General features: G+C 37.4%; 1 protein-coding gene across 1 annotated transcript; it reads right to left on the reverse strand.

Annotated features, from left to right (window-relative positions):
- Nucleotides 1–422: 422 nt before the first annotated feature.
- On the reverse strand, nt 423–21,103 carry LOC126831755 (nucleoredoxin). The gene is made up of 5 exons (XM_050562410.2): nt 20,831–21,103; nt 12,290–12,486; nt 11,736–11,853; nt 1,547–1,743; nt 423–748 (listed from the first exon to the last, which is right to left on the reverse strand). The coding sequence occupies exons 1-5, from the start codon at nt 20,925–20,927 to the stop codon at nt 593–595; spliced, it is 765 nt and encodes a 254-aa protein (XP_050418367.2). The 5' UTR covers nt 20,928–21,103; the 3' UTR covers nt 423–592.
- Between the last annotated feature and the right edge of the window lie 150 nt (nt 21,104–21,253).

Below are 21,253 nucleotides of genomic sequence, written 5' to 3' on the forward strand. Positions count from 1 at the left end.
TGGAAAATTTAAGAATGTGTGTATGCATGTGTGTATATTTGCCCATCGTGCTTCGTCGCCTCTCCCCCCCCCCCCACCACATGTGTGGTATTATATAAACCAGCATGACCCCTTGTCTGTTTAGGCTATCGGGCGAATTTGGACCCATTACCAATGTGCTTTCAGTACCCAAAAGTTACAGTTGGCTTAAGCCACTGTCTAGATGATTCCCCTTGGCCCCCAATAAGGCGTCTCCGCCAGCTCGCTAATTTAGAATTCAGTAAATAGAATGAAATGGGGTTTAGTGTCCTACTGTTCTGCTCTGACTGGGATAATAAATACGGGATTTCAGTAATGAATAAGCTTTGAGGTTATGGTGCTGATGCATTAGCGTCGTTTCAAGGCTCTATGGCAATTTACAAGCATTAAGCCTAGCTTAAATACATGATATTATCCCTTTATTAAACAGATCGAGTGTGTATAAATATCCACTTTTAAGTGAAAATCTACCTTTAATATAACAATAAACATATTTTTAATTTATTGACTGAAGGGAATTTATATATCATAACATAAATAGAGTTCAGTGAAGCCACTGACATTACAATGGCGGTCATGATTCTTCTGTATTTCTCCATGGGAACTTTTCTCCGTCCGGATCTTTTGTCACTTGAGCTCGGCCTAATGGCGTTATAACTTCTCCGGTTTTACCATCGAGCAGGAGTAAATTAGGAACTCCACACACGTCAAACTTTTCTGACAACGTATCCTGAAATTAATATAAATGTATTTAATATAAATGAATATGTATAATTAAACATGCATTATGCAAGAGCTAAATCTGATTATTACAAGTCTTAAATTAAGCTTCAGATGTTATAGAAATTATAAATTAGATCTTTATTTAAACAACAAGACCAAAATCAACTCTGTAGACCCACGGATGGCTCGGCTACAGCTCGGATTTAAATAGGATTTCACTAATTGATTAAATCAAATAAGGGGTAACTTGATGAACATACGTCAGTTAGATCGAGGCTAAATGATAGAGTGTACTTAGCGAGGCCGCTGTAAAGCGTTTCGGTATGCCATTGAAAACTTTACTTGATAATCGAGATATGTAGGTGGAGTTAACGCCTGTCAATCAAACGATCAGCGAAGGTGAAGACACAATTCGCTACCATTTCTAGGCAAATATTACAACGATGATAACTATGTTCAGAATAAAGTAATTTGACTGAATTTTTTAATATATTCTTCTTTCATCATCTACTTTTGAACTGTTATAGCAAGAATGGCCAACTCTCTATAAAAATCTCCCATAATGTATCTTTAATATAATTGCTGTTTCAAGGTAACTTCTATACCTTGAAAAAATGCCATGCAGTGGATTTAAAATTGAATCGAATTTCGCTTCCTGGATACTTTTTTAATACGAATTTGATAAAAAACGAAATCACAATCGTCAAACGTTCACCAGAAATAATTATCCAAGAAACTTGTATGCCATACAATTGTGGCATGGTTTAATGTTACCGCTCAACCCTTAAAGGGAATAACAACTTACAGCTCGCTGGTCACCAAATGGTAAAGCTAACCATGGCATTTCTTTAATATACTCATCAAACTCTTCCTGGTCTCGATCTGATGATACAAATATTATCTCCAGTTTCTCTCCTCTACTTTTTAGTTTTTTGTAGAATTTGATTAAAGCCGGTGTAAACATCCGACATGGTGGACACCAATGTGCAGAGAAATATAAACCTGTTGAAATAGAACGATAAATCTACTCGAGATAATCTGGTTGGCAAAAAAGCTGCACACCAAAGACAAAGCTATATTTCTAGCTGTGAATGCCTCGTGGTTGTGATATTATCGGAGCTTAATCAAAATACTCCAGAATGCTATTTTATTGTTCGATCTACCATTAGCACACCTTATTTTTATATGTCCACATTTTCAGATCACAATTTTCATCCGATGTTGATGGTTCCTTTCGATAATGGCATGCATCAGACATTAACTTCATTCATTATGGCCCCTGGTTGTACGAAAAATCATGTTTTTAGCTTGTGGACATTTTCATCCAATTTTGATGAAACTTAATATACTATTCAAAAAAAGTAGGGGATATTTGATTTTGGGGGCATAATACTAAAATATGCAAATGACTACGAAAAAAGTCACTATAGAACCTAACAGAAGAAACATTTCCAGTTACATGTGACGCCCAAACGCACCAATAGCTACCGCATGGAATGCAGGTGATGCTTGGGATCATCATGGGGGTCCAACCCAAGATTTGCACGACTCTGACTTTGAATGTTACAGTCATTGTGGCATTGAATTCCAGGGTGGAAACATCAGTTTAATTGTTTTAGTGACCAGAAAACAAATTTTGATATGCGTCGGCTTACCCAAAATGAAAGGTTACGTGCCCTTGGCATGCTACAGATCGGCACAACACAGGCGGTTGTGGCGCGGACGATGAATGTTTCTCAGTCTGTCATAAGCAGGCTATGGTCCAGATACCGTGATACACAATCTGTACAGGACAGACCACGCTCAGGTCGACCAAGGGCGACAACTCAAGCCCAGGATCGATTTATCCGTACCTTGGCCTTGAGAAATCGTGTCATCACAGCAAATCAGATCAGCGCTCGTCTTCAAACAGACACTGGTGTGAGAGTGAGTGGCCAGACGATTCGGAATCGACTGCATAGGGGTCACCTTCGCGCCCGACGTCCTCGCGTGATCCCTTGTTTGAGAGATCATCACATTCAGGCAAGACGTCGTTGGTGTAGGGATCGTCAACACTGGGATAATCGACGCTGGAGCAATGTGATGTTTTCAGATGAGTCAAGGTTCACTGTTGATTTTTTGGACAGACGTAGGCGGGTGTAGCGCTTCCTAGACGTTAACGTCATCAGACATGATCGATTTGGGGGTGGTTCTGTTATGGTGTGGGGAGGCATCACTGTTGCTGGAAGAACGGCTTTACATGTTGTTGCAGGGCGTGTTACAGGCCAGTACTACCGGGACAACATCTTGGCAGTCCATGTTGTGCCGTTCGCACGACGTCATGGCCGCCGTTTCATGTTCCAGGATGACAACGCAAGATGTCACAAGGCCAGGATCGTTACAGGTTACCTCCAACAACAGAATATCACCACATTACCTTGGCCAGCACTGAATCCCGACCTCTCCCCCATCGAGCATGTCTGGGACATGCTTGGACAGAGGTTACGTCAACGTCAACAACGTCCTGCCAATGTCCAAGAACTTGCTGCTGCGTTGCAACAGAAATGGGACAATCTGGACCAAAATGACCTTAGACGTCTCATTAGGAGTATGCCACGTCGGATCAATGCTTGTTTGGCAAACAGAGGAGGATTTACCCGTTACTGACTTAGTTGTGATGCTGTGGTAACTTTGCTGTTTGACCCCGGGTATCATTTTACCCTTATAATGGTCAGTCTGTGCCTTACTTAGTCTAACGATCATTTGGAATAAATCGATGAATGTGAACTTCATTTCATTTTGTCATTTGTTTCTTCGTCAGTTTCATTAGGTGACTTTAATAACACTTAAAAATCAAATATCCCCTACTTTTTTTGAATAGTATATATACAGTATGGTTATAACCCAAGGATTCAGTTCCTGTCGATATTGGCGCATATCGGACCGTAACTCCTGGATTATGGCTCCTAGTTGTATATACGAAACATTGCGTTTTTAGCTTGTGGTCCTTTTAGAGGTCACAATTTTATCAACCGTTCAAATATTTCACCGCTACACCCTAATGACGGTATATAGTTGAATTATCAATGACCACTGTCGACGGTAAACACGAAGGTAATAGATCTGTTTTCGTAATATCTGAATATCTGATAAAATTTAAGTTACTCTTGAGAGTATTTAGCACTGGACTTTTATAGAGCGTGCTTAATATATACCCAACATTGCCTTCTTTCTACAAAATTGCATACTACCTAAAAAAACAACATTTCTACACAATGTTGTTTAAATGATAATATTGTCCCGATCGGCCAAAGTAGTAAATTCCCACACAATCAACATAGCTATGATTTGACCCTAATTTTATTCAATATGTTGATAATTTGATCAAGTTATGTAAAAGTAGGACCCTATTCTAATATTAGAAAAAGCATTTAAACATAAAAGCACATTTATATCCCCATTTTTTTTTCAAATTTAATATAAAGTCTATGTCAATAATCCTCTTTACCTTACTGAAAAAAACAAGGTTTGTAAATTGTTCTTTAGATAACGATCCGAGCTATTTAACTTATAAGTACGTCTTAATGTCGAGGAATTTATGAAAGAGGCAATGCAGTAACGAAGACGGGGGCTAGTCGCATACATTTATCATTTAATTGCCACTATAATAGGTAAAAACTAAGTAATGTAAAGGCAATTTGCTGAAAATTTCAGTCAAATTGATCCAATCTGAACCGAGATTTTAGCGATTGAATGTTGGGTCTAGCCTCGATCATTATTACTAAACTCGGTACGATAAAAAAAACATAGTCCCGATTATCCATTTTTTGATTTAATTATCAATGAGCGTTAAGCTGCAGATAGGATTCTAATCCAGAAAATATCGCAGCCTAGCGATGAAATCGAGAGTTGATTATGGTCTGGATAAGTTAGTTAATGTCTAATTAATAATTTAGATAACATTTCAGGCCTAAAGAAAGGTGTGCATTTGGCAGATTTAGCTCTTGCATAATGTATGTTTAAACGGCGTAAAAAGTAGTGGCAGAAGATAGTCCAAGAATTTACGTGACACACAAGGATGCTTAAAATAGACTTAACAGCTTAGAGTTGTTTTTACTCAATTAAATGGATTTGAAGCAAACTTTGAATATAGGTTTAGTCCAAATATATCATCAAATCACGCAGTTTGTAGTGGGAATGCATCTTTAATTATTAACATTGCAAGAACGCCTCAGGCATTACAAAGCTATCAAAGGCGAGAACACCAGTGGATAATAAACATTAGCTCTGAATTAAAGACCATTCTTGTCTCATGGGTAGAAGCAAGCAAATAACTTTGTCTAATGGTTTGGATTGTTCGTACTTGGTTTTATTTTATTGGGACCGTAATCGATTGAATGTATGGCCCTATGTTCTACTTGAAATGGAAATGACTAAAGAAGGATACAATAAAACTTTATAAGATCGATACTATATATTTTTTATCTTAATTTAAAAGATAGGCTGGTAAATATTAATAGAAATTAGACATGTACAAAACATGACATTTTTATGACAACCATTACTATTTAGATATAGTAAGTCTTAATATATATACACACACAAGTGCAAATAAACATCAATTTAAAACAATTATAAAAAAATGGCACTTTAAAGTGGCTTGCCCGGCAATCTAATAATGCACCAGCCAAGAACAAACCTAACAAATATAGTCGAAAAACATTAAAAGTTTTAGGAATAAACTAGTGCTAGTAGGGTAATTATTGTTGGTGTATAATTAGTACATAGTAATAGTAAGACGTTGACTCGCTAGCCTGGAAGTCGCGGGCTCGCTCCCGGTGTGGGCCGAGGAAGTTCATCAGGATTTTACACCGTGGTTTCCCCTTGTCAGTGGTGCAGGATGGAGGGCATGACAAGGACAGCTGTCTAGTCGTTAGGATGGGACGAAAAACTGAGGTCCGGTATACACATTGATACACGTAAAAGATCCCTTGGCAGTTGGAATTCGATATAAGAGTAGGCCGTAGCCCACTGTATGGCGTATTAGGCCAGTCGGAACAGCACAGTAGGACCTTAAACCCCTTTTCATTTCATTTCAATACATATATAAATTCGCCATTGACATGTAACGACAATAGCAAGTTGTCAGTGGTGCAGGATGGAGGGCATGGCAAGGACAGCTGTCTAGTCGTTAGGATGGGACGAAAAACCGAGGTCCCGTATACACATTGATGCACGTGAAAGATCCCTTGGGAGTTGGAATTCGATATAAGAGTAGGCCGTAGCCCTCTGTATGGCGTATTAGGCCAGTCGGAACAGCACAGGACCTTAACCCCTTTTCATTTAATTTCAATATAAGTATAAATTCGCCATTGACATGTAACGACAATAGCAAGTTACATTATTATAAAGAAAGTGTTAGAACCGGTGTGTATATAAGTCCGTGTAATTAATCTTCTATCACTAATTGATCCTGCCATTGCTTAGTTCGCTATTCATGTAGTATGTCAAATGGTTGAGTGGGATGCCCTGTCAATATCCCATGATCTAAATATGTAACTGTTTACATAAGCTTTTATACTCAATGCAGTTAATGAGTGTTCAATTATTGTAAATTCTCTGTGTTATAAGACCTATTGTTGTATGGAGATTGAAACAGATATAGATCCAAGTCAGTGCTTAGGTCTAATCCATACATAGTTTCAGTTCTTGTTTTAATGTCTTTTCTAATGTTGTTTTTATACTTGAAGAAAATGTTGGGTCCAGTAAGTCGGTTTTTGTTTTGGGGAAAATGTCAAAACTAGCCAAAACGTCCTATATTCCCAGTCACATTCGAGTTGCGATTCAGCGTAGCCATGCCAGTTTTGCGTAAAGCGGTCTGGACCCGGGTATGTAGTGGTTTTTTTTCGATATCCGAAGAGCAGTCACACAAGACGCTTCTTGTCAGCGATATCACCAAGGTGGAAGCAATCGTTAAACGCCAACCAGTGAGCACACGTTGTGGGTGGCCAGTTCTCATGACGTTTTCGAACGTGTAGGGTAACGCTAAGTAACACCTCAACACAGAACTAAGTTCCGAACGTACCTCCCACGACTGATTGCACGATCGTCGTACCTGTTTAACGACTGGCGATTTACGATTAGACGACTGGCGAGTCATATAGCGGATGTTGAAGACCTACCTAAGATCAGCCACGAACAGATAGGTCGCAGGAGTGTTTTTTTGCACATGATCGAAAACCTGCCGATGACCGTATTCAGAACAACCAGGACTTGTGTATAGGATATTCCTTCGATTCCTTACGAGTTTCAATCGTAACATGTTTCGGTGGCAACATGTCTCTCAGGGTGATTTCGGCTTACATTAAAGCTGCAATTTCATATTTTAAGTTATATTCTTAAAATTTATTAAAATAAAGCCTTAAAATAGATGGTATCCATAAACCGCCCTACCTTGTTAAGGAATAATCCTATTAATCCTATACGTCACTATTGCCAGCTGAGAAGCCGGCAAAAATATCATTTTCAACTTCAAATTCCAACGTTTGAAGGTAGCTAATGCATGGAGGCAATAGGAAAACGAGGGAGGTAATTGTGTTATTATTTCCTGTGTCAATGATTTTTAAGGGTGGGAAATAATGCCCATGGTCGTATAATAGTGAGTTGATAACCTATTGAGCAAAAGACATAGAAATAATTATGTTTTAACTTTCTTAGAAAATATGAAATTATCGCTTTAAAGGACCAGTCCCGATAATATTTTGGAGAATAAAACTGCTTAATTTTGTGTGAAAACCCTTAAAATCTTCTACCTTAGGGCCGAGCAACTAACTCAATATACATGATACGTTTTCAAAGAACTTAAACCCGTCAGTCTTCATCTGGAAATGGAGGCCGGTGTTCCAAGCTGTATTATACGGTGGCTGGATAAAACCAGACTTTAATTTTATAAAAAAAATAATGTGTAGGTGAAATTTGCCTTTCGTTATTATCAAGTACAGCACATGGGCCATTCATTGTATAGACCTCTAAAGGAACGGGAATCGTTTATCAGGCCACCCAATAAAAAAATTGACCTGAAATCTTAAAAGGGTTACGTGTCCGGATAACCAGCTTTGACGTTCACGCCCACACGACTTAATATTTTGAGCTGAAACTTTGAAACATGGTAAATACACCATTCCTTTATATTTTGGCGCTTAAATATTATACGTACTCAGACTTTTATTTTTGAGATTCTGTTCAAATCGGGATAGTCCCTTTAAATAAATGAAATGAAATATCATAGACGGTAGTTATGAAAGAAGTCCTTTAAGACGTAGCCCCTGTATTCCATAAAGTAATTAAACAAAATCTTACCAATAACAGCTTCCTCGCTAAGAAAGTGTTTAACTTCAATGGACTTCCCTTCACTGTTGACAACGTTATCTCCTAGAAGCTCCTGTATTTTGGACATTATAATGTATGAAATAGCTTCAGGTCTGAAGACAACACGAATACACTACAATTAATGGATAAAAAAGAAAATGAAGTTCGCGTAAAATAGCGAATCCAAACAAAATTTTTTAAAGGTTATCTACAGGTGGGAAACCCAAACATGCCACAGTAATATGTGGAGCAGTATGTGTATTGCTATTGAGCTAATCTATAACGACGTATCTTCACAATAGCTATTGTAACTGGATATTTTCGCTCAATGTTCGATCGATAAGTCCATAATCTATACCTATCGGCAAATCTACTATATAACAATTATGGTCTGTGGGATGCATAAATAAAGATAAATAAAGTTCTAGACTAAAAAACGGACTTGCTCACGACAAACATAAAATAATAGATATTGTAATAGCACATGAAAAAAGTACCTAAGTCGTAATAATAAGAGACGTGCAGAGAGAGGGGGGTAGGGGTGGAGAGGTGTTTTAACGTCCACTCGACGCAAACTATGTCATTTCGGGACTATTGTTTGGTTCAATTTTATTTCAATAAAACGGTTGCGCGTAGGAAAAACACTAGGTTGGACAGGCGACTCTACCCCACTCAATGTCAGACCCCTTAGCCCACTTGACCCCACCACCCCACCCAAGAGAAGTGGAAGTACACTTGTTACTACTGTACTATTAGTTAAATAGAGAAGCAGTGATATTAAGATACATTTACGATGGCACAATTCCGTAATAACGACCACTGAATTCTTTGGATAAAATATCCCAGCCCGTTAGTTTACTTGTATTTGCGGTTGGTTGAAAGAACCTATTGTCGACCGAAGGATCTTTCTGTTGACATCGACTGTCCGAGATAAGATTTATTTGTGTGTATAGTACGTTATCAATATTTTACGTTTTACATAACAATACACTAATGACGAATCTCTCAATGATTCTGTCGATTTTCCGTAATGTTTAATTGATTTTCGATGTACATGTACACGGTGAGTGTGATAATGTTTTGCTTCCCGACATAAATTGTAACTTATAGTAAACAATATGGGCCTAAAATAAAAATGAAAAATGTTTCTTTTGCTGTGGGTGGAAATTAAAAACTCAGTATATAATGACAAAACAGGGCTCAGAATTAACAAGTTGGTTTACCGTTGCATTGCTCCTAACCCCAGGTTATTTTCTATTTTCTTATTCTAAACAAAGTTGTCGCTTGCCAGGTCCCCAATAGGTACACGCCCTTATGAAAGGGTAGCCCTTATGAAAGGGTATTCCTTGATAATGAGTAAGTGCATATTGGCTTCTCACAATTTAATTCTAGATTGCATATCTTTTGGGAAAATGTTACATCTAGAGAGAGAGAGAGAGAGAGAGAGAGAGAGAGAAATGGGGTTTAACGTCCACTCGACACAGACTGTCATTTCGGGACTAACATATGGTTTAATTTTATTTAAATAATTCGCTTTTAGCAGTGGAAGGAAACCGGGGGACCCGGAGAAAACACACGAGGCTGGACACACTACTCCTTGTAACGTATTGCCGGGAATTCGAAACCACGCCAGTTGACTCAATGGCAGGCCTTATTGTTACATCTAGAACAATTATTATAGCCTTTGTTGACACGAGCAGAGAAAGTTCATCGGGATTTTCCGGCGTGATTCCCCTTGTCAGTGGTGCAGGTCGGAGGTCCCATGTGCATATTTGCGTTCACGTAAAAGATCCCTTGGGAACTGGAATTCGATATAAGAGTAGGTTTTAGCGCCGCTGTCCAGACAAAAGACGATTGCATTCCATGTTTGTGAACTATGGTAATCCGTCGAAGGGGTGTCTTGTGTAGCCCGGTTTAAACTCCACGAAGTGTGTCTAGTGCATCAGGTGCTGGAACGACAAACATTTGTAGTGACCGATAAAGAATTTTTGTCAAATTTTCTATAATTTAGATAAGAAATCGCGTTCCTATGGGCGGGGTTATACTGTAATATGTAAACTATTATCCACCGTGTTTATTATTTTCACTCATGGTATTTCTTACCATGACAAGGTTGTTCCTTACTAGTACGAGGCCGTGGTGGCTCAGTGAGTGAAACGTTGGCTTCCTAACCTGGAGGTTTCTAGTGTGATTTCGCCTTGTCAGTGGTGCAGGGCTGAGTGCCTGGAAAGGGGCAAGGTATAGTCGTTCGGATAGGACGGGAATTCGAAATGAAAGTATGCCGTATTGTCGCTTTTCGGGAAAAAATTTCCCTCACAGCCCACACTGTATATCCGTCTTCATTAGACTAGTCGGAGCAGAACAGACAGTGGGACGTTAAACCCCATTTCATTTCGTTTCTTTCCTGACTAGTACAGTTTGGTTGTACAGTTTATTGCACGTATTAATACTTTATTGGGTTGGTCACGTGTCGTCGTTTACTAGCTTTTACAATTGGTTACTTACACATATTTCATTAAAAGGTTGGGGAACAATCATTTCTATTGGCTAGGGCTACAATTTAAAGGAAATCATAAAGCAAGATGACCGTAGTAAAAGGGCCAATATAGATGTGCTACTACTGTTAAGAACCAGAATGAAAAATATCATGTACAGTAACATCTTTCCGGGAGGATAATCAAAACAGAAGACAATAGAAACTTAGATTATCTAGTGTAGTTGTACGTGGATGACATCAGAGTGAGCTAAGGGAACTGACATTTCCATTATATAGAATACGTTTCATCCTTTTATTACAACAATTCTAGCTTCCATAATATAATGGTCTCATGTGTGTATATATATAATATGTGTGTACGATACACCTACATCTGTGGCGTATTCATTCATATACAATACACCAAAATCAGAGAAGGGGGATGGGTGGATAGCCGAATGGCTAGCACGAGCGTGCTGTATCATAAGGTCTGTCATTGAGTCAACTGGCGTAGTTTCGAATCCCCGGTTGTACGTGACAAGGAGTAGGGTGACCTGTTCAACCTCGTGGGTTTTCTCCGGGTCCTCCGGTTAGTCTCGAAATGACCTAGTTTGTGTCGAACCTCATTTCTCCCTCTCTATCTCTCCAATATCAGAGGTGTATCAATAAAATAAAATAAAACCAAGTACGAACAATCCAAACCATAAGACATTATTCGGAGTCCTAAAAAACGATAAAGGCAAAGTATTCAAGCAAAATAGTGTAATCCGCAAATGGACTGCTCCTCGTGTACAAAATACACGGCACATATTCCAGAAGACAGATTTGGTTAGAGGATACCACCGGTGACCGGTGATTTAAATACAGACATGTGAACCAAATATTTATTAGCCGCCAAGTGGTATAGATGTAAAAGTTTTAATGATGAAATTAACAAATAAAATCAATAACATCGGCTCGTTAATTTTCCCCCAAATCAACGAGGTCTTTTCATTTAATACAGCCTTACGGATTACAAACATTAGACTGAACACTAATCAGCATTCAGGAATATAGGAATTTATTTCACATTATAAAATATAATATCATAAAATGAAAACAGATCGGTGGAACCAGTGGCATAACAATGGTCGTCAGGACTCGTCTGTGTTTCTCCATGGAAAGTTTTTACCTTCTGGGTCTTTGGTCACCTGGGCTCGACCTAATGGCGTAAGAACTTCCCCCGTTTTACCATCGAGCAGTAGAAAATTTGGAATTCCAGTTACATCAAACTTTTCAGATAATGTATCCTGAAATAGAAAATAGACAAAAAACTATGCACAGACAGATTTGATGTCTTAAGTAATCTGACGTATATTTACAACCTTATTCCGCGTCTGATAATTCTAACTACAACGAAGACACTCAATCCATCCACAATAACAGCCATATTCTTTAGTAAATCCATAGCTTAGCTATGTGCATGGCCGGTTGTAGAAAATGCTGGGCCAAATTTGGGAGGCCCGAATGTGCCAAATACCGGACCTGTCCATGTGAATTTATCTCAGGACAACTAAGCGGGACTCCCTCTGGTGGGCCCTGAAGAAATAGGTTACCCTTTCGCGTGAAGAACATTCATTACGGCTGAATCAATATTAAGTCAAACGATGGGGGAATATCTTTAAACTAAAGAATACGAATATAATTAAAAAGACGAGATAACACATAAATATCCAAGTAACTTACAGCTCTTTGGTCACCAAATGGTAAAGCTAACCATGGCATTTCTTTAATATACTCATCAAACTCTTCCTGATCTCGATCTGATGATACAAATATTATCTCCAGTTTCTCTCCTCTATTTTTTAGTTTTTTGTAGAACTTGATTAAAGCCGGTGTAAACATCCGACATGGTGGACACCAATGTGCAGAGAAATATAAACCTGTTGAAAATAGTTATATATAATTATATATGGTTAGGCTAGCTGCACTACTAAAGATCATACGACTACACTAAACAGCTATGGATCCGAATCACCTTAGTTAGGAAAGGAGATTTTAAACTATTCAAAATAACTATGGGCTTAAAGACGAACGATAGGAACAGTCTTTGTCAGGCCCAGAGGTGACATAGCAGCAGTCTCAGACTTTCAGTCACTGTTTATCTTTGATCCAGAAACACAAAACATTATAGTTTCTTATTGGTGTATTTGATACATTAAAATAACAAATGTTTTATAAAGGGCTATATTTTTTATTTAAAATAAGGCGAACAATTTTGAGTAAATTCTTAACTTAAGTAAATAACTAATTCTCTATTATTTAATAACGACGTTTCGTAAGACATAAAGGTCACGTTTTCAAGTTGATGATAAATATCATGTTGTTGTTTATTAAAGATTTAGCGTCCAATACATTAATGTGATATTATGGGCAGGTTGGTCTTATTAAATTATTTACTTTTAATGGTTGAAAATTGTTAAAAACACAAAGTAAAAACGTCCGTGTATATCAAAGTCACCTTAAAATTGGTATTTATACATATTTTGGCTTACACCAAACTAAATAATAAAAAGAAACCATTAAAATAATTAAAAGCAACCATAATGACAATAATAAGAGAAACTAGAACTGCGATGCAGTAATGACGGGTTTCACCGGTGCCACGTTACCCTAAACATATGTCACTTCCGGTACCAATGAAACCATTAAACAGGTTTCCACCTCATCATTGCACACATTAAATAAAATGGACGCCGAATCAACCAAATCCAGCAATATCAATTCATTTTATATATTTGTTACATGTAAGTGTACAGTACTTCCGGTGATAATGAAAATATTCAATTAGTTTTATGAAATCAGAAATGGCATAAGGCATCACATGGTGAAAATTTTATGTAAATCGAATAATAATTGCCACTTTTATAGACCAAAAACCTTAAAAAGTGACTTGTAGAAAACCGTCAATTGCTCTGCAACCATACAAGTTAGAAACCATTTTCTGGAATCTGTATGATCGTATGGGTTTATTCTATTTGTTGATTGGAATCAAATATCATAATTTTAAAAACATAACAACTCAGACTCATTTGAATAAAATATCTGTTTTGAAAGCTAAAAATACAGTTTTTGCCAAAATGACGTTACTTCCGGTGATAATGAACATCTTAAATTACTTGTATGAAATTGTAAATGGCATTAGGTATCACATAGTGAAAATTTCATGAAAATCGAATAATAATTGACACTTTTATGGACAAAAAACCTTGAAAAGTGACCTGTTGAAAATTACCTATTTCTCTACAACTGAACAAGTTAGAAACCATTTTGTGATACCTATATGATCGTATGGGTTCATTCTATTAGTTGATTAGAATCAAATATCAAAATATTAAACAAACAACAAATACGACTCATTTCAATAAATTATTTGTTTCTAAGGCTATAAATACAGTTTTTACCCAAATTTCGTCATTTCCGGTGACATGGAAAATGTTAAATTGAGTTGAACTAGTCACAATTGACATTACGCATCAAAGGTGTCACTTTTATGAAAATCCAATAATAATTGACTCTTTTACAGACACAATAGCGTAAAGAGTGACTCATACAAAATTGACCATTTCTCGGCAACTGCTCATATAACAAACTAATTTTGAGATAGATTCTCTTCGTATGGATTAATGCTACAAGTTTATGAAAGTTGCGAAGAAATATTTTAAAATATGAAAAGCCTGAATGGGTTGTAAATAGCTCATTTTTCACCTTTTTTCACCTTTAAATCAAAATTACCCGAAAACGAAATCGAAATTAAAAAAAACTGAGCCCGATGTTTTCTGCGCCTTTACAGGGCACACACTTTCAGTCATACCAGATTTGAAAAAAATAGTATTTGCTTTTAAAAAGTGGTACCGAACTGTCAAAATTGTAGTTTTTGCTAAATTTACGTCACTTCCGTTGCCGAAAGGTAACTTTACCGGTAACAAAAAAAATGACATTTTGGATTACGGAGCATATGAACTTTGTTTTATACAAATCGAGCAATCAATAATTAATCCAGGACTGAAAGACTGAATTAGCCAATGGGGGTCAAGGAAATTTACGATGACAAAAAATGGTGCCATTTTTGGTCAAATCAGATGACTCTTTAACCCTGGGTAAAATACCACATTAAAATATTCATGAATAAAAAAGTTTTTTGTAAAAATTTAAATTTTCAAAATTTGGCGCCTAATATCTCCGACGATTCGTGGAAAATCAAAAATCTAAAGAACCGTGGCTATGTGCCTTGTCTCTGGCTATGTCAAAATGTATCCAATGTTAAAATCCGACGATTATTGTTAATATTACGGCAATATTTCAAAAATCGACAAATTCGACAATTTCGGACATTTCGCATTGTCGCAGAACGTTCGAAATAGCTTTAATCTCTAAGTCACACCCACTTTTCCAGTAAAACCGAAGACATCGAATCAATCCGACAAGTAGTTTCTGAGATACAATCAAATTGGAAAAAAAAAATAATAATAATAAGTGTGAAACCCTAATAATAACAGAAAATTGCCCCTTAACAGTAATAATAGAAGATAATCAGTACCTGAGATGTTGACAGTAACAGTGATAATACCGAAGATCAAGGACCGACATTAGTCGAGTTTCACAATATCTCAACTTAATCAGATCAAAATCAATAGTTACTGATAATTAGAAACAGGAAGCAATAACGATAATATAGTCACTACCTAAGAAGTTACAAATTAAAGGTGACATACCCAGCGATCAAACATCCCACATTACTAGGGTATCCAATATAAACAAAATATAAGAATTTAATACCATAACAGGCCAAACTTCTCTATATATGTGGTAGTTTACTATGCATATATATATATATATATATATATATATATATATATATATATATATATATATATATCCAAAATTATTAGCACAACCGCAAAGCTGCACTACTTTGTTTCACGGTAAATGATGAAAAGATAAAAAAAAAAGGTATGCCGACACAAACACTGGTTTAATAACATTTTAACATTTTAAAGTACTTTTCGTCCGTCTTGGGACTATTCATAAATAATGTCATTGTATAAAGATGGACAGTATAGTATATTTATACATATTTACATAGTAACACTGTGGTTTTAATTGGCTATATTTACCATTGTCTATGGTTACATAGTATATCGTTAACTAATAGAAACATGTACACACACGTGTTAATCTGTAGTATATGGGGTTCAATTTATGAACAATGAGTTTAAGATAATCATGGGATAGATTTAAGAAAATTAATGAAGCTAATGGCCAATTGTTACTTATTGACTATTAAGTCGAGGAACATATTTTTTAATAAAATGGTTTTCCATTAATTTCCTTTTCGTAGTGTCATCGACTTTCATTTTATAAAAAAGGAAAATTTGGAATTTTACTTGTAGGTGTTGTGCACATTTAAAAATATGTCTATTTACATATATGTATCCAAAATTATTAGCACAACCGGAAAACACTACTTTGTTTCACGGTAAATGATGAAAAGATAAAAAAGGTATGCCGACACAAACTGATTTCAACACTGGTTTAATAACATTTGAACATTTTAAAGTACTTTTCGTCCGTCTTGGGACTATTCATAAATAATGTCATTGTATAAAGATCGTTCGTTCGTTCTTGGTGTTTAACGTGTGCTTCCACATAAGTGATATCGCAGACAAGACATAGGAGAGCCGAAGCTGATTCCTGTTTTTTAGAATATGATTTTGCAATCTTTCCATTTGGCCTTAGGCCATGGGTTTGGTTTAGTGGGAAGTTCTTCCCTTTATTTAATATAAAACATGTCGTTTGGTAGATGATCTCGTCTGCTTCTGGATTGATAGATGTCATCGTTTGGGGTTAGTGTTTAGGTGCCAGGCCCGTCTTATCGTGGCCTCCCCTTACCCCACTATCCCACTCCCTGGGTTTGGTATCAGTTTTATTTGCGGAATAGTGTTTAGGTGCCGAGTTCGTCTGACCGTAACTCCCCCTTACTCCACTATCCTACTAGTTTGGTAGATGTCATCTTTGTGGGGTTTGTGTTTAGGTGCCAGCCCCATCTTATCGTAACCTCCCCTTACTCCACTATCCCACTCTGTAGGTTTGGTGTCTGTTTTTGGTGGAATAGTGTTAAGATGCCGAGTCCGTCTGATCGTGACCCCCCCCCCCTTACTCCACTATCCTGCCAGTTTGGTATAAATCCCCTATGTAGTTTAGTGTTTAGATGCCGGGCCCGTCTAACCGTGACCCCCTCTTATTTCACTATTCTACTTAGTCCAACTGTGTCCGTTAGGGCGTGGATTTGTTCGAAGATTTGCAGTTTCAGATCTGGTCTCGGGAAGAGTAGGTTCTTAGTGTTGAATTGTATGTTGTTGGTCTCCATTGTTCTCACTAGTTCCCTTCTCTCCTCCTCGTATACCTCGCAGTCTACCAGGACATGGTTGGTGGTACATTCTTCTCCGCACTCACAGATGATGACTTGGTGTTTGTAGTCTCGCAGCCGCTCTTTCACCCTTAGCTTCGATATAAGTCTACAAATATCTCTTCTAGGGTGATTGAGTGTTGTCTTTGTGTAGATCTTGTCATCCAGCCGGAATATGTATGTGTCAAGTTCAATGAGATTTAATTCCCAGATTGAATTGACCTGTCTTTTGACCATACTGTAGATTTCCGTGGTGCTGTAGTCTATGGTGCGGAGTGGTGCTGTGTCCTTGAGACCTTCATTGGCGAGTCGATCTGCCTCCTCGTTTCCTCTAATGTTGACATGTGATGGAATCGACACGAGTTCTGCTTTGCTTCCCTTCTCTAAAACCCTCTGGTACAGCTGCCTGATTTCCAAAATGACTTCTGGTCTCGAGTCCGAGTTGTCATTTTGGATTGAAATCAGACTGCTCAGAGAGTCGCTTGGAATAACGAACTTACTAGTCTTTTGATGGGAAATCCATGATATAGCGTCACGAATGGCCACAAGCTCTGCAGTGTACACCGAACAGTTATTGGGCAGTTTCCTGCTTATTCCCTGTTCCCCGTTTGGCATCCGTGCACACATGGTCCCAGTCATCAGACGGCCAGTTGTCTTCCAGGTGTTCTAGAGAGAAAGCACGTGCAGCAGTGGGGTTGTTTTTCTTGTCGGTTTTCTGTAGTAGATCTAGATTAACCGGCGGTATAGGGAGCGTCCAAGGGGCGATCGCTGGGGGGTCATGTTCATTTATCACGAGCCCCCCCCCCCCAGTCGCATTTCCTTGATTGTTTCCCTGATACCCTGGCCGAAGCTTTTCTTTCTAGGATCTCTCACATATCTTGTATTTTGTAGACTGACAGAGGTTGGGATCTTTCGCCCAGTTGCGAGATCTTAGCCCAGTACCTTGTCGCTAGTTCTTTTCTTCTTAGGGATAGGTGCAACTCCCCTGTATAAAGATGGACAGTATAGTATATTTATACATATTTACATAGTAACACTGTGGTTTTAATTGGCTATAGTTGCCATTGTCTATGGTTACATAGTATATCGTTAACTAATAGAAGACATGTACACACGTGTTAATCTGTAGTGTATGGGTTCAATTTATGAACAATGAGTGGAAGATAATCATGGGATAAATTTAAGAAAATTAATGAAGCTAATGGCCAATTGTTACTTATTGACTATTAAGTCGAGGAACATATTTTTTAATAAAATGGTTTTCCATTAATTTCCTTTTTGTGGTGTCATCGACTTTCATTTTATTAAAAGGGAAATTTGGAATTTTACTTGTAGGTGTTGTGCACATTTAAAAATATGTCTATTTACAAATAAGGGCCAATTTTCAATATTACAATCCCGTCGATGGTTGCGTACTCTATCCCGTAGATGCGTGGATATATATAGTTTATACATATTAATTAAACCAGGAGAACAAGAATATAAACAAATAAAAACCATAACATGAAGAACACTACGAAATTATTAATTTATAACTTAGCATATTAACGTTAAAGGTAAACTACCAAATTGTTAATATATGACTTAGCATATTAAACGTCAAAAGTTCTTAAACACCTAGCACACAACTTTAAAATATCACATTATTATATTTTTGTCAAATAAAGGACGTGTGCATTTCCAAAAGATCGTGTGAGAAGCCGTTCGATTTTTACGTCAGAATACAATGGCAACCACGTCTTACGGATAAACAATCGACAGTGTAAACTCGGTATCAGACCACTGTCTGATAAAATGCAGTTTAATTGCTTGCATTAAATAATGTAGCCTATTTTGCAAATTGGGTGAATAACCTGAAAGTGACGATTGATTCAGGTGTTGGCTGAGACGGTTCATTAGGATTTTCCGGCGTGGTTCCCCATTGTCAGCGGTGCAGGATGGATGGCATGGCAAGGGACAACGTATAGTTTTTTGGATGGTACGAAAAAACGAGGTCCCGTGAACATATTGGCGTTCCTACGCTTGTTCAGGTAAAATTCCCTCATAGCACACTATATGTGGGTATGTCCGCCTTCATTAGCCCAGTTGGTGCAGAACAATAGGTCAGAGACAGGGGTACATTGCACTCAACACACACTAGGTCATTGTCGGAGTAAAACTTGTATCAGAATTATTCTCTCGTGTGAAGGGGTCTTAGTAGTCTTAGGTCATGGTGAAAAACCCCACGATGTTTATCACGTACAAGTGTGAGATCGAAACCACGCCACCTGAATCAATGCCAGGACTTAGGATCTAAATTTGGGCACGCCCCCCCCCCTCCACACACACACACGCGCACACACACACCCCGAGCTCTTTAGGGATACTGTATCGCTGAAAAGAGACCCTTTAATGTTCGCTGCTTCTAGAATAGTCTGAATTACAATCATGCATATTGATAACCATGCATTATTATCTATAGTGAAGATATAATTATAGTATATCTATTGATAACAATACAACTGATTTAATAAACCTTACATTAACCCCATAGCTATTGTCTGCTTGGCGAACAACAATCACACAGCAGAGTATTGTATGTTAGTCACCCCAGATTAACGAAAGGGGAATTACTCTCAATTGAAACACGTCTTTGTTCAAAGTCTGATCATCTGCTATTCACCACTTCAGATTGTTATCGACTGTGAATAGATCTAACAGGTGTCTAGTATTATAAATATACCATAAACATATGTTTGTTTTGTAATTTTATTTATGGGTAAATTAACGATAAATAAAGTAAGCATTGCGTACATTTCCCGCGTTAAAGTATTTTTACCCGATAGAGCATCAACAAGTAAATAAATTGAGCTGCATTAAATACACAATGTAATAAGTTATTATATATTATCAGCAATAATATGTTCACATAAATATTAATTTATTGAGTTCCTCAGGATTTTTCAGCATGGTTTCCCCCTTGTCAGTGCAACAGATCTGAAGGCCAGGAACAGTGTCCAGACGTTGTGATGGGGCGTAATTCATAGCTCCTGTGTACACGTTGGCGTGCACGTAAAACAAAAGTATGACATAGCGCTGCTATCAGGGCAAATTTTCCCCTTACAGCACATTGCATGTCGTATGCCCGTTTTCATTATACCGGTTATTGCCGACAAGTAGGAAATTAAACCTCAATTTATTCCGTTTCAGTAATGCATTGCTAAAAAACATGACCTTCTTACACAAAATACTATCTTTGACATACAGAAGTTTAATTAATCAAAAATAATAGATGATTAACCGAAATTCATTTGTTATCTGCCGTTGGGCTTCTAGTATGACGTCATGGAAATATAACTATAGCTTATAGGGTTTATGCTATACACGTATTTAGTGCCGGTACTCTTGTGGTGAAAACTTCCACACAAATAACCCCAAACCTTGTGATAAATGGGCAAAAGTACAACAGACATGTGAACTCTTGAAATGAACATTTGCATCAGGTCCAGTAAGCATACCATGCTTTATCTTTAAAATTGAAATTATATTACACACACTGATGTCTAGTGATCTCAGTTCCTTGAGTCTCGTTGTGTACAATATTGGTGCTCTGTTTTTCTGCAAACCGTAACAAAACGCGCTAAAAAGTGTTCATCATCTGCATTAATCGGCACAGAAAAGTATGACGGTAAACCCCATATCACTTAGGCTTGACTGTAATGATCGAAAATTTGTGGAATATCATTTTTTTTTAATCTAAAAGAAAAACTTATATAGGGTGCAGTAGCATGAACATTAGTTGATTAGCCTATTTTTTAAGGAATATTAAAGCAACTTACCAATAACAGTTCCTTCCCCACAAAAGTGTTTAACTGCAATCGCATTCCCCGCACTATTGATTACTTTTTCGCCAAGTAGCTCACGTATTTGGGACATAGTGTCCAGAATTGTTCCACAGGTTGGTGATGACACAAAAAATTAAATCCGATGACTTGAATACCGCAATATCATGGGTTAAAAGGAAAAAAAGGATCCAACGAATTCTCCAGAGTCAAACTGTAAATGTCAAAAATCTGCCAGTTATCTACAGGTGGGAAATCTCAACACCTCACATAAAGATGTGTGTAGCAAAAGTATGTATAGCGTAGTTACTAAATAATGCCTCTACACAATGGCTATTGTTACTGGATATTCTCGTTCAATATACGATCAATAAGCCAATAAACTATACCTACGAGCACAAATGCTTGAAATAGATGTAG

This window comes from Patella vulgata, chromosome 9 (assembly GCF_932274485.2).
Source record: "Patella vulgata chromosome 9, xgPatVulg1.2, whole genome shotgun sequence".
Taxonomy (NCBI): Eukaryota; Metazoa; Mollusca; class Gastropoda; family Patellidae; genus Patella; species Patella vulgata.